The following is a 15,779-nucleotide window of genomic DNA, read 5'->3' on the forward strand; positions in this document are numbered from 1 at the left end:
CAATGTAGAGAGGACATCATTATTCTCTACAGTCAACACCGTTTGCACTGGGAGCCCCGACCACCTGTGCGTCCCGAGCAATGAGCATAGACTAATGGTTATAAATGTTATAATATATAGTATAGTCTATAGTCCCAAGCTCCCAAGCCAAAATTTTGCTAACTATAAAGACATTAAGTACTAGTAAGTCACTTGAAAGTTGACATGACGAATGACGATGATTGACGTCATTGACGATGTAGCAGCAAAACCAAAATTACTCTCCTTATGGGACTGTAACAGTTGGCAGAGGCGGACTGGCCAGGGGGCTAGGGGGAAATATCCCCCTGGGCCAGTCTAAATGTGAAATTTGGGCTGGTCGTCGAACAATAAACCTCTAATATATTTAGTCAAATAGTCAACCAATAAATAATATTTTTCTATTAGTCATTCACATGCGATCAATTTCCAACTGGTTTGTATTAAGACTTAATAGATAATTGCAGATCTATTCTTTACTCGTTTATACTATATTTTATGTAATATAGCCGTAGCCCTATGTATTTGAAATGTCTTGACTTTCTGACTACAGACTGAATATCTAATTATATCGTTCCCTACTCGTAGGGAACGGATTTATATGTAATAAAAATTAAAAATACAAAAATATGTACATGTATATGGAAGTATAATTTGTAAAATATGTGCTAAAAACATCCAAATATGTGAATGTGGGAAAAAATGTATTTAAAATTAAAAATATTTTGAGCTTTTCCAATAGCGATAGAAGTTTCTGAATCTAATTTTGAAGTAACGAAATTGAAAATAATGAAAAAAATATTATGTTCATAAGATAAATAAAGGAAATTGTATTTTATAAAGGTATTTATATTTTTTTAAATATTTCTACAGTTAAAATTTACATTTATTTTAAATTATAGCAATAAAACATTCATATTATTTACAAAATTACAACTGATATAATAATTAATAATAATATAGTAAAATATTTAGGGCCGCGGCTAAGCTGCAGTAGAGGTGGGTCGGTCGCGAACGAACGAATTAAAATGACCGAATCAGTCTAGTGACCGAATTGCGACCGAATCTAATATCTAAATGATTCGGTCACTTATTTTTCTTTATTATTGTTCCGTGTTATTACATAATAAGATAAAGAATTTTAAAAATTACAACGAATTATTATAAAGGATTAAAATACATACTTTTAAAAGTACATATTCTAGTATGAACTACTTATATTAAGTTATACACAGGGGTTAAAGTGGAGACTCAGTCACCCTACCTCTAAATGTGGTTAAAAAGTGTTCCCTTTAACAAATTATTCGTAAAGTAATGCTGTATTGCTGTTTAATTTTAATTATAAAAATTTATGGTTGAGTAAAATGTGTCACATTTCAAAAAATTGATTTTGCGATTTAAACCTAAAAACCCGGGAAAAATAACATGATTTGATAATAACAACAGCAACCTCTAAGGAGATTAAACTGATTAAGGTCCTCGAGTTCGTTCTATCGTTCTTCGTTGTAAAATTGACCGAATGAACGAATCAAATGACCGAATCATTTGACTGATTCGATTCGAATCACTCCTCACTCGAGTGACCGAATCATTTGACTGATTCGATTCGAATCACTCCTCACTCGAGTGACCGAATCATCCCATCTCTAAGCTGCAGTATTTCCACAGAATAGATTTCCCCCGGGGCTGACTATCTCAAAGTCCGCCCCTGACAGTTGGTTACCATGGTATAGTCCTTAGATCATGTGACTGTTATCATGGTTCATGGCATAGAGTAATTAATAGAATAATTATATTTATAATAATTATATTTTAATTTATAGAATAATTACTCTATGGTTCATGGTTAAATGGTTATATTCAAAGACCTATTAACTAACCTAACCTAGTTAATTTATAGGTCTATGGTTATATTTTAGCCAATGACTTCTTTGTTGATTATTGTTAAGTGATAAGACGGCGTCTACGTTTTTCAGTTTTGAAATAACGAAGATTGACTTTGAAGTTTTTAGTTTTGATAATTGAAATTTGAAATAGCCAAATAGGTTAAACAATAAACAACACAATAACGTCTATAACAGACATTAAACTAATGACTAATACAGTTTTCAATATTGTCATTTGTTGATAGTTACTATTGTATTTTTGACTATTGACTGAATTTATTTTTCTCTTCTACTCGTTTTTGATATTATAATTTTACTGCAACAATTTTTTCTCTGACCGCGATGAATCGCAACGAAATGGAGGAAGAAAACGTGTGCGAAAAATTTACTAAGCGCCTGCAAGAGTCTGAGAACACATATAAGGTATTTGGTTTCTCACACATCATTATAATCGGTTCCATAGCTGACATAATGGACTCATCGATTCGCGCCATCATTGACGGCATGTATCGTAAGACAAAGTTACACTGCAAAACCGATGAAGAGATTGAAGTTTATCGTCAACGGCTGTGCAAGCTGTATTTAACCTACTTGAAAAATGGCTTAGACAACATCGATCGATTAGAACCTAAGCTGGCGGACATATTAATTGTGAACGTGGAAAAACCTATTGAAAAGTTTAATGATAGACTAAAGGAGTTGAGAGCAATGGTTGCCCAACGAACAAAACGTCTTCAAAGTCTGATGGCGTTGCAAAGCCGTTTGAAAACTGACACCGTTCTAGCAGAGTGGGTTATTTCCAAAGTAGGGCCAGCTGTTCACGAAGCTGAAAAAGATCTCTCCAATGTCAAATGTATTGCTCCAAATGTTATTCATTCCATACTGCTAAGTTTGAACCATATGAAAGACTCTTTACATTCTTTTGAATTAAAATGAATATCAATTTTTGTTTTTACTTGTATACAGTTTATCAACTGTTTTTTTTTTTTTGCCAATAGATATTTGAATTCATTGTATATAAAATGTAAATATATAAGCTTATTTTTAGTATGTTATGTACTTTTTTTCTAAAACATCCAACTTCTCTAAGGTTAAAATTAATTCCTGATATATGAATTTTTAAGTTAGTTAGGTTTGACAAAAACAATTATTTTTATTTCCAATGCTATCAAATGATTAACTAATCAAACCCTATAACAGATGTTTCCTTAAGTACACACATCATAGGGTAAAATCAATACATTCCTTGCTCCGCTCACAATCTAAAAGTGGGCAAGCGGGTATCGCTCTGCTGTATAGTAGAGATGGAGAGTAGGTCACTTTAATGGGTGTGTTAAATTTGAATGCAATGGCAGGTATCATATAATATATTTGTATACGAAAAACGATTCTGTCAGTCTAAAATATGATATAATTGCTATATTTTTAAATTATAATATATTTTTATACGCTCACAAAATGTTTTCTACATTGACTTTCGAGTTTTGTTTTTATAGTTATTTGAAAAAAAAGTTATGGAGAACCTTTTGTTGGGTTTCTTAATCTTAAGTATGAATCAAAAAATTTGTATGAATTTTCAACTTCATAATTCTATACAAATTTTCGGGATTTTAACATATTTCATAAACATTTGAACTTTAAATGCTTATAAACAAGAATCGTGACAAACCATTTTGATTTTTTTTTACAACCTATGATAAGTACAACTTATAATAAACCTTTTATTAAATTAAAAAAAAATTTTTTGTAGGCATTTCAAAAAAAAAAAAAACTTAGAAAATCAAAACATTATTTCTACTCCAAAACGTGATGACACAAAAATAAAAAATAATAAAACATACATCATTGTAAAATCAATACATTCCTCACATTGTTCATAATTTAAAATAAACAATCTATAGCATTGTAGACAAAAATTTAATGCAACACTCACATTTTTGAACTGTTAATAATAATTAAATTTGAAATATTCATAAAAAGTTAGGTTAGGTTTTCTGAACATAGTATAATTTAAAAAATATATTTTTTTGAGCTATTTTATACATTTTCAATTTTTAGAATAGATATATTTTAATTACTAAGTGTTTTTTTCTGTCATCAACATTTTGGGTAGTTAATTAAAATACTCAAATTTTTTACAACGGCCAGAGAAACAAATCTAGTTAGTTAGAATAGGTCAAAATCTTCCCAGTAGTTTATCTAAGTGTCGGAAATAACAGAGAAAAAAATGGAAATTTTTTATGCAAAATTGATATTATTTTGATGTGACCAAACCGAGACACATAACATTTTTAAAAATATTTCTATCTATGGCACTTGCCACTCAGAGTGTACCAACTACCCTAACTTGCTACTAGAAATCTGAAAAGTTGCAAGTTGAAAATCTAACCATTTTTAATATGAAGAAAGACAGAAAAAAAATCACGAAAAATCAATTTATTTCTCTCAACTCACTATCTAACATAAAAATCTACCAGATTTATTTTATTCAATCAAAATTAAAAATTAAGCTACCTCCTATAAATATTTTTAAGTCGAGAAAATTTTACATTCTATATTTTCAAGCAGAATATTAGTTACATTGCTACAAGCCTACAATAAAACTATATTGTATGTGAATGTTACTTAATCATCTGAACAAAAAGAACAAATCAAGTATTTAATGTTTTCATTCACACATAAGAAAATGAAAAAATAGTTAAATATTATGGAATATAATATTATAAAATATATTTGCAAATACAAAAAATAATAATAATAGATATAAAAATAAATTTAAATATAAAAAGAACATAATAATATTATGGAATAGTTTATGAAGTGTCTTAAGTATATAAATATGAAAATAGTTGAATACAATATTATTTTAGTAGGAAAGTATAATATTTTATAAATTATTTTTAAATAGTATGTAATTTGAATGTTTTTGTTATATTTAGATAATTGATTTATTTTAAACAACTCTTAAAATTAACATTGTCATAAAATATATAAGTTCAAACATCATATTCTTTAGTCATATAAAAAGTACATAATTATTACAATTAAAATATAAAATAATAATACATTTTAAGACACTTTAATAGATAGTGCTACATTTAAAAATTATTATTGTCACTATTGATGAGATTAAATAAGGTTGTCGGATTTCAGTAAATAACAATCAATATAATATTTTTATTTTTATTGAAAAAAAAAAACATGAATACATGAAAAAAAATTGTTCTTCTTAATGGAATTTATTTTTCTAAAGATATTTTAGCATTCATTAAAGAAAAAACAAAAAATATACATAATAATGGCAATAAAAAAAATATAAAATAAAATAGTTTACTTAATACAAAAGATCAAATTGCAGCATTAATAACATTTTCGTTAGTTTATAATAAATATTAATAAATAATGTAACTGTAGATTTGTGGGTTCAAATTAATTGGTAGCCCCATCACCAACTCTTAAAACTTTTTGACTGCTCTCAACAAAATCCTATTTTAAATAAATTATGTTATTAGTATTGGTATTATCATGTAAACACTTTGAATAATTTAACCTACCATAAGCTCTTTACTCATGTAATATTCTTGAGTAACTCCATCATTTAAGTTACAATCTTCGCAGAAACACATAAATATTGTGTCAATCACCATCTACACATTTTATAAATTTAATATTTAAAATTTAGTATTTATACATTGAAATAAAAAATAGAAAATAATATCTTACCTCATATACAGAAATAAAACAATGTGCAACAAAATAGGCAAAAATGCCTGCAACTGTAAGTGGAACCCACAAATGAAGGATTCCAGGTTTAGTCTGTAACAAGTTTTAATAAATATCAAACATAATAATTTACTTAAGTGATGACAAGTAAAAGTAAAGAAGTAATAATATATTTGGAACCAACAAGTTATCCATGGTGAATAATACATTATTTCAATATAAATTTGTATCTAATATTTGATATTAATTAATTTCAATGTTGAATACAATACCTCAAGCATTTTGAAACCCAGTAATACAGTTGATGTAACCACAAGTACTTTTCCTAAGAAAAGCACAAAATCGCCAACTGAATTTATGGCAGCAACACGTAGTACGTTTGAAGTTATCATTCTAAAAGCTTGTTGTCCTGATCTGCAGAAGTTATCACCATAAATAGCTAAAAATGAAAGTTAAATTTAAAATATCAAATATCAAATAATGTATGACATAAAATCTAAAAATTTTCATAATGATTGAGACTACAGTGTATTTTAATAATCCAAATTTCAAAAATATTAGAGGACAATGATTATACAAAATGTAATATTGCAGTTGGTGCATTCTTAAAGGGCCACTAGTTCAAATTCTGTTTCCAATTTGATCACCTGACAATACAGTATGCCATTAAATTATAAAAAAATTATTCATTATATCATATTATTTTGTGGAAAAATGGATAAGCTAGTTTTATTTTATTTACAATTATTATTACTTGTAGAAATTCTAAAACAAATATTTGTTTTTTTTTTCAGAAATAATCCTTTTTAAAATCTAAAATGAAGAGTGGCTGCAATATTATTCAAAAACACAAGCCAACATCATTATTTACAAGTTAACATTATGTCAATATAGAAAAAGTTTACCTTTAGAAGTAAACCAATAAACCATAATTTCTCAATGTATTATTTTAAATCTTAATAATATATAATTCATCATAGCTGACTAGAATCTCTTAAAATAAAAATAATTATATCTTACCAATTTCTATGTAAGCATTTCTTGTCAAATATTGTAAAAATTGCTGTAGACAACTGAATAAACATTGAAATATTTTATACAACGACTTTGCTACTTCATTTTGAGATTCTTTCAGGGTTTCATCAATATAGTTTAATATAGCTCTAATTATTTGGAGTACAGCTATAATAAATGATCCTAAAGCTACAGATCCCAAATGGTAGTTAAATAAATAACCAACAGATGTTGAGATTGGAGATGAAACATTGTCTTTGTTTCTAGTAAAGAACCAAGTGGCAACAGAACCAGCAATTATCATATGTTGACAGCCAATGATAAATTCAATAACCCAAACTAATACCAGAATATTATAAACTCTGGCAAATTTCATTAACTGATCTTTTTTGTAATAAATATTATGGCTCAGCGGTTCAAATGCAGGGGATCCAGATGCTTGAATGAGTACAGCAAAATAACTCCACACAATGATAGCCAAGCACAGGAATAAAAACGTCTGAATAAAAAAACAAAACATTAAATATTAGTAATTTGTTTTGATTACACTAATTAAATGCATATAGTTAACTTTAAACTTACCACCATTGGTTGTAAGAGTAATAATGGCATACTTTGTATAGCTTTACCAGATTCTTTAAACAACTGGACGACAAGAGCAATGCGGCTTCTCATTGCAACAATGATTAGCAAGATAATTATCTAATATAAATAAAAAGTCATATTTTACATAATAATGATAAAATTATTATCATATAGTATTATAATAAGACAAAATACTCACTGTGGATATTGTGGTGATTAATGCGAATGCAAAATATGTATTTACATCTCGTTGAGAAACTTGATCTTTAATTTCAGAATCAGACTTTTGTTTCCAAGTAATCCTATATAATACAATTTTAGTAAAAAAAAAACAGTTAAAATGATAGTGGATGTGTATTGTATACTACACAATAAGAGAAATATATTACCAAAAGAAAATAGATGCTGAAATACTGACTACAACAACACCAATAAGTACAAACCAAACAACAATAGCCGCTACAAATCTTATCAAAAACACAATGACAAGTGATAGGACTGCAATTAAACAAAATAAAAAAAATCTAGATTTAGTAATCGAATACAAAAATGTATAAATAAAGAATATAATATTATAGTTAAATTATCTTCAAATTAAAATATTTTAAATATCAAGTAAGATATGTTTTTGCATAAAAAAATATTAATACAATATAATATTGAATTTTCTGGAAATTAAAAAAAAATACTGATTGGTTATTGTACAAATATATTTATTTTTTTGTTTAGAAATAAATATAAATAATTAAAGATTCCAATATTATTATTGATATTAACCAAAAAGTTTAGGTGCTTCATGGAAAAACTTTTTTATAATATTTTCATTTAAAACTCTTAGAAGTAATAATATTAAGCTTGTATGAATATTATAGGTATTAAAATATTAAATAAACTTACTGAAAGCAAATATGCAAAGATATATTATATCCCATTTAGTGTGTTGTAAATCTTGAGTCATTTCCTGTAATATAAAACATTTCATTTTGATTATTACTTATTACCAGATAAAACTATAAACAAGTAAAAAATCAAAATTATAACCAATTAATAAACATGAAATGATTGAAGTCCCTGAAATTGTATTTTGTAAATTATATTAATGAATGCAAATATAATTCAACCAGTAAGTACATCAAAGTAAAGATATTAAATATTTTAAATTATCTTAAATAATTTAAGTTCTTAATTATTAAAATAAAATAATATCTACAGGGCAATTTTTTTTTTTTTTTGTGGGGGGAGGGAGGTTCTTAAATCAAATAATATTTTCATTTTAAGTAATTTAAAAAAAACACTTATTTAAAAAATAATAACCCCTAAACCCCCTCCATATACGGCCTTGAATATCTAAGGCCAGTTCTTACAATGTCTGATTAAGTGGCTATTAAAGTATTTGATAAATAATAATCAAAGAATGAGATATTTGAACGAAACTTACCTGAAACAGGCTGCCAATTGATGAATTTGTCAAAATATTGTTGATGACAGTTTCATTGCCTTTTGGAATACATCTATGTAAAAATTCTTGGCTAATAAAATTAATAAAATAATCAATCAAATAGTTTCTAACTGAAAAACAAACAATTTTATACATTATAAAAATAATTATAAATACATACTAATCCTTATAATCTGAACATCTCTCTACACATTCTCTTTTGACGTATTTCAAATCAGCTACTTTATAAATAGGAGCATCAATTTTTAAGAATCTAAAATAATTTAATTTATTAAGTATGTGATAATTTGAAAATAATACTGATTAACTTACGGTTTACTTGTCATATCTTTACCAGTACAAAATTTAGGATCAGGGTTTTTATTTTTAAATCCACAAATGTCACCACATTCATCAAAACCATAGAACAAACGATTTACATCACCATTTAATGTACAGTATATGACTAATCCAAACTAAAATAATAATATAAATTAATAATAATAAGTACAAAATAAAGTTCATAACATGAAATAGGAATACTTACGACAGATAACAATACAAACAAGAAAAGGACCAAAAATGAGCAATCTGTACAAGATCTTCCTTTCACAGGACCTTTAAAATTGGCCTATAAAAAAGTGCACAAAAATATCAGTATACAAAAAGGTGAAATTGAATTAAACAAATTTTAATTTAAGGTTAGGTTAAAATTTGTAAAACTTAAATTTTTGAGCCATAATATGCAGATACATCAGTCAAAGTAATACAGTGAAACTTTAATGATATAATATACTGATGGGAGAATACAAAATAGTACCTATACTCAAAATAAATTCTGTATGTTTCTGTAGGTTAATAATAGTTAATAATAATAATAATAATTTTTTCCTTCTGTAAAATTTGAAAATTGTTGGAAGTCCCCTTTTAACATTTAGCGATTCAATTTGATAAAAATATTGTACACTACTATTAACATTAGTACATAGTTTATGTGAAAACGACTACTCCCCTCTTCTGAAAAGAAAAGTGGTGCCGGAATTCAGTAGTTTACAAATTAAAGTCAAGAGACTTTCTGAAATGAACACTTGTGATCCATTCCCCTCCACCTTGATTTTTATAAGGTTGTGATCAATGGTTTCCCAAGAAACTGACTCTAGATCAGGAATTAGAGCAGCTACAGAATTTTTAGAACATTTCAGAACTGATGGGAAAATATTTTCTCAAGTCAATAATGAAAGGAAGTGAAACTTGAGTTTCCAGCTACATTCCAATAGGCAGAGAAAAAATGACAACTGATGGAATGTCATGTATTGTATATACATCCTCTAGCTGTACAAAATTTAAAGTTATTAAGTCAACAAAAAAGCCATATCCTCCATTTCTAGGATAAAATATTAAAAACCATGACTGAAATGAGCATAATGGAATACAATGGTACTGTGAATTTTCATCAGGAAATTACAAATAAGAGGTGAAGACTATTGATCAACAATATGTATTTCCTTCATAGTCTTGTCATACCTAACTATTTTAATTAGTTTGTATGGAATGTTCTGACCTACCTACCATACAATCCTGATTTAGCTTATTCAGACTTAATTTGTTCATTAGTAAATTTAAGAAGATATTAGCAGATAGTTCTGATACATTTTTACCAATTTTAAAACATTTAAAAAAAAAGTCAACTATTGATACCTGTACAAAACTGTAAAGCTACATTATAAAAGAATAACCAATGACTATAATATATACATACTTTTGCATCAGGTGAAGATGGTTCAACTCTATCCGAAGAACCGCAACAGCTAAATAAGTCTCCCATTTTATAAACTAAAACAATAAAAACCAAAAATAATTAGGTACCTACATTGATATTTTTGATACAATTATTAAGAAAATATTATTCAAAAATAATTTATTTTAATGTTTAAAATTTAGGTAACATTAATGATATATCTGTAAACATCCGTTTTTTGATATTATTTCCCCGGGAGAAGTTAACATATAAATAAATTGTCTCAATAATGACAGTTAAATTATTAAATTCAGAAATATCTCTGATATATGTATTATTAATTTAAACTTAGCTTATTCATCTTTTTGATGCTGATGAAAAATATTTTTAACTAAATAGTTCTGCAATAGTTAGGTATGATTATTTAAATAAAATATTCAACACATTATAATAAATTATAGCATTATACTAAATTCAGCAATAAAAATTGATTTAATAATATTTAATAATTTAATAATGTTAAATTAAAAAGCTAAAATATTGCATTTTAATATAATCTCACACACAGTTTGGTGTTGGCATTTATGCTTCTTCTCTTTCAAATATTTTTTAATAGGAAAAACAAGTAGGTAGATATTTTGCATTTAAGTTTTTAAGTATTTTATCTACAAACAATGAAACAACAAACATATAGACATAAGACATTACGTCATTACCTCTTTGTGTACATTTGAATAACAAACAATAATTACCTTAACTATTGTCTATTACCTATTTTCATTAATTATTTAAATTAGGTTACTGATTTTATATTTGTATTACCTGCATCGTAAATTTTTTTTAAATTTTTTTTTACTGGACAGATAGCGCCCCTGTTGTATTCCTATTTTTATACAATATTACCTACCTTAACGCCATCACAAGTATATGTAACCGTAAAATAAGGTATGCAAATCTAATCTGCAATACCTTTCCGTTAATTACATATTCTATTTTTCTCTATCATATATTGATATATAATATATATATATATATATATCAATACTCTATGATATCAATATAGGCTAAGCTATTGTCACGACAAAAAAATGGTTGCCTATTCAAAAAAAGGTAGAAGATTCTTTATCTATTCTGGATTTAATAATTTAATAGACACAAACGTGCAATTCTTTACCCACTATGCACAGTACATATAAATTTGACAAGAATAATACATTTTAACAAAATGGATTCTAGTCAGAATTAACAAAGTTTCTACAAAAAACTCTATCAAAGCTGATGATCAGCATTATTAATTTCTACTAGAAAAAGTGTCTTCAGCCATACAAATAAAAACACACATCGTTGTAAAAAAATCTTGAATAACTAAGCCAAATCTATTATCAATTAACACCTAAACCAAAAATAGAGAAAAAAATTACAAGGGGATGTAATCGGCATACACCCTGCAACACCAAATCTAAATGACACCCATGTAAAAATTAAAAATCCCTTTATACTAGTCAAATAGCTATTCAAAAATAAAACCTAATTTGTCATATATACCAAGACTATAAATAGCTAAAGCTGAATAGATATCACCTATATTATAATTCCGATACTTAGAGCATGCATTCCTAAATTCCGAGCACAGTTCCACACATTGGAAAAATTTAATAGAATTTAATGGAAAATAATAGTGAAAACAAATGTAATGTGTGGGGATTGTGGAAGTTCGGTTTCAACTAAAAAGTAAATAATAATAATAATAATAATAAAATGTTTTAAATAATTAAGATTTGTAAATTTTTTAACAGATATCATTCTGCGCCTACAATGGAAAAAAATATCTGTGGATACGGACATGTTATTACTGGCAAGTACAAATCGAAAAATTTAATTTTAATATAAGTTAATCGTCACGATCTTGAAACTTAAATATTATTAATATCATTGTTAATTATTATTACCGGATAGTTTGGAATATGTTTTGACTTTAGGAGGGAAATTATACACTTTCACCGCTAATGCAACCTGTAAAAAGGGTATATTTCTACTTTACGGGACACCTTTTTTTTGCAACTTTTTTTTTTAAACTTATGTAGTTAAGTACGCTGAAAACAATGGTGAAGTCAGAATTTGGGGCTTGGGCATAGTTTCGAAGTTATAACATTTCAAAGTTAAGTATATTACATTATTACGTTTTAAATAACTTAGAAAATTAACTGGGGTCGAGTTCAAACCAGTATATCGTGGAAAAAAATTTTGCACTTTTTTCCATTTTATCAATAGTACCTAATCATTAGTTATAACAGTTATGCGAAATGAATTTTTTTTTTTTTTGGTATAATTGCAGTTTAGCATGAAGCGATCTTTTTTTGAAAAATTGAAACATATGTATTTCAACGAGAAGTTTTATTATTCCAAACTTTGCGATATTACGTATGCGTGGAATATCTACTATATACTTTAATGTCATGTGGAGGTAGCCACTATATAATAATACTTAATATGTTACTTTAACAGGCGGTTGAATCTGGCGACCGGATAGGTTAAGTTAAGGGTGGTTAAGTTAGGTTACCCGTCTGCCCGAAGGGCAGGGATGCTCCTCCCCCCCGCGACCCCGTAGGGGTCGCCAACCCCCTCCCCCGGTTAGGTTAGCTATTTTAGTCCCGGGGGGTTTGGGGGCAGAGCCCCCCATCTAACTCGAGGTCCGGAAGACCTCGAGTTTGGCGACCGGAGCCGGCAGGCGAAGGGAGCCACTATACTTGATAATTTTGTTATTTAATTGAATTGTTAGCTCTGTTTTAAAAAAAGAAAATATTTTAATAATAAAATATATCATTACAATAATTTATTCTAAAATCTTCGTTTTTTTTTTTTAAAAGTGCAAAACATTTTTTTTTTGGGTAAGACGGGCATCGATCTCTCGGTACTAAGCCAATGAAAATGCGTTATTACCATTGCGCCATCATTGAACACCAGTTTAACGTGGCATTATAGGTATTTAAGGGCTATCATATTATGTTAAAATTTCAATTAGTTATAACTACGAAACTAACTTCGTGCGCCAAATTCTGATTTCACTAACGTTTTTTTCAGCCAAAAAAAGACTAAGTCCACCCAAAAAATTGCAAAAAAAAGGGTGTCCCGTAAAGTAGAAATGTATTTGGGTATATTTCTACTTTACGAGACACCTTTTTTTTCCGTAAAAAGTATTTAAAATACTTAGTTAATTTTCTACCGGAGTGTGATTGTGAATTGTGATACAGGATTACAGGACCTTTCGATTTTTGTATTCGTTAATAATATTGTAATGATATTATATGTATTATTGCGTTAAAATAAATGATCGATATGTATGTATTCAAGGATAAAAAAAGATTTTTTGGCGTCCGCTGTGAAAATAAAATCAAGTTTAAGAAGTTTAATTTTAATTATCGCCTATACACTTCGCTTTATTATTAATAATTTAAGTCACATAGTTTAGTTTAAGAAATTTTTATTTTTATAACAGAACTTCATTTTACTTACACTTACCTAATTTGATCGTTGATTCATTTTATTGTCAAGTACCTACTTTTAAGCAGGCCCTTGAATTAAATAAGTAACAAGTAAAAAAAAACCTAATTATAATATAATAATCAAAAAACGTAACGTCCTATTTATTTATTCGAACTATTCGAAGCCCTCGCCTCAAATTCCCATACCTAAATCCACTGGTGTGATATATATCATGTAAAAACGCAGCCATAATGTGTCAACCTCAGTGTGAAAGATTAGGTATACAGACATGAGACATAGAAATGTTGATATTTTTAACCAATATATTATATTATTACAATCGAATGGGCAATAAATATTCGTAGGCAATACACGCTAGTTTCGCCGCACATCGAACTCGTCAAGTTGTATGTACCTATCATTATTGACGATCGATAACGGCATTGAGGTATATAATTATACCACGTAACGTGCCACATGTCAACAGATAGGTCTAAACTCTATAATATAGTCAACATAAATATAAAATGAGCGATAGTGATTTATTGTGAACACGACACGAAATGATCTAAAATTAACTGCAATTACGGGTAATATACATCTACCATGTTATTAATGCGATGTACACAAAAACGATCATAAATTTAAAACAACAAAAATAAGAATCAAGAACATCTCGAGATGAACTAGCAGAAGTGAATAAAAAAAACCAGGTATACCTAGTTAAAGAAAGTCGAATAGAAAGTTAGAGTTGGTGGTACTCTCACCGGTTAGCATATAAATAAAAATACCGACCAACGAATTTATACATATAATGCTATAAAAAATATAATAAGTTTCACGGACTTTGGCCCTCGCCATATTTTGAAATAGGCTTAATTGCAGTTGTACAGTGACATGAAACTTGGCAACGAAAACTGATCAGTGCTCTCCCGCCCTCGTCTCAACCGATCACCCCATTGTAAAAGGGCGGCGTGGTCATGAACGATTTTTTTTCATCCGACGCCACAGCCCTGCACATCTTTCGATCACAAGTCTCATAATGTCATAATAATATATGAACACGCACAAGTCTGATGAATTTTAATCGAACCGCTTTAATTTAATTTAAACGATGGTCGCCAATCCATCCAAGGATTTTAAGTTTAAACGGTACAGAATACAGATTCGAAACGATTTGCTTACAATAGCAACGCATTATGCAGCAAAAAATTGTTTACTGCTAGACAAATTGTATCAGGACGCGCCTGTAGACGTGTAGACTACGGTTTTTCAACGACATCATATATTAATAATAATATACTATGGGGAGGTAACTGTGCGACTAAAATAAATATATATTATAATAAAATTATGCTTTATGATTTGTACTTCGCTGTCGGGTGTCTATTTGAGCACATTATAAAAACGAAAACAGCCAATGGTAAAGCTCAAAACTGTACGGAAAATAAATAATAATAAATAAATGTCGAATGAGGGTGGAACCGTAAGGCAACATTGCTGTAAAACTATTCAAACTTGGCTACTTAATCAATTAATTATTTAATAAATAGCACAAAATTCTCTTACCGTTTGTACTACACGTCCACACACTAGATGAAGACGGCGGTAATCCCCGTAAATCGGCTGCGGACCGGTTTTTTTTATCAAAACGCCGGTTGACAACGAGCAGACGATATGACAACAACAACAACAAACAATAACAACTACCAGAGAATTAGTAGAGAACGACGCAAAAACGGCGGGCGTGGTGGCAGCAACAGTGCGACTGGGCCACAAACACAATGCCAATATTGCAGTGTCGAAAAAGTAAAAACAAATCGCCCGCGTCTCCCACCCCACCACGAGGAACCCGTTCGAGTAACACGGAGTAACCGACAACACGAGTCGCGAG

At 28.4% G+C, this 15,779-nt stretch overlaps 1 protein-coding gene across 1 annotated transcript; it reads right to left on the reverse strand.

Annotated features, from left to right (window-relative positions):
- Window positions 1-4,325: 4,325 nt before the first annotated feature.
- On the reverse strand, window positions 4,326-15,779 carry LOC107173999 (choline transporter-like protein 1). Its single transcript, XM_015524786.2, has 15 exons — window positions 15,455-15,779; window positions 10,424-10,497; window positions 9,212-9,295; window positions 8,998-9,140; window positions 8,846-8,938; window positions 8,665-8,755; window positions 8,124-8,187; window positions 7,616-7,724; window positions 7,426-7,528; window positions 7,224-7,343; window positions 6,648-7,140; window positions 5,900-6,066; window positions 5,628-5,720; window positions 5,459-5,551; window positions 4,326-5,390 (listed from the first exon to the last, which is right to left on the reverse strand). The coding sequence occupies exons 2-15, from the start codon at window positions 10,487-10,489 to the stop codon at window positions 5,334-5,336; spliced, it is 1,776 nt and encodes a 591-aa protein (XP_015380272.1). The 5' UTR covers window positions 10,490-10,497; window positions 15,455-15,779; the 3' UTR covers window positions 4,326-5,333.

The sequence above is a fragment of the Diuraphis noxia genome, unplaced genomic scaffold, assembly GCF_037042655.1.
Source record: "Diuraphis noxia isolate RWA-SAM2 unplaced genomic scaffold, SU_Dnox_SAM2 contig0004, whole genome shotgun sequence".
Taxonomy (NCBI): Eukaryota; Metazoa; Arthropoda; class Insecta; order Hemiptera; family Aphididae; genus Diuraphis; species Diuraphis noxia.

Bases quoted from the DNA above. Each gene is read 5' to 3' on its own strand.
- LOC107173999 (XM_015524786.2), bottom strand. From the start codon at position 10,489: ATGGGAGACTTATTTAGCTGTTGCGGTTCTTCGGATAGAGTTGAACCA. The intron at 9,296-10,423 runs GTATGTATATAT...ACTTTTTTATAG, and splicing joins CATCTTCACCTGATGCAAAA to GCCAATTTTAAAGGTCCTGT. The intron at 7,529-7,615 runs GTAATATATTTC...TGTATTATATAG, and splicing joins TCAGCATCTATTTTCTTTTG to GATTACTTGGAAACAAAAGT.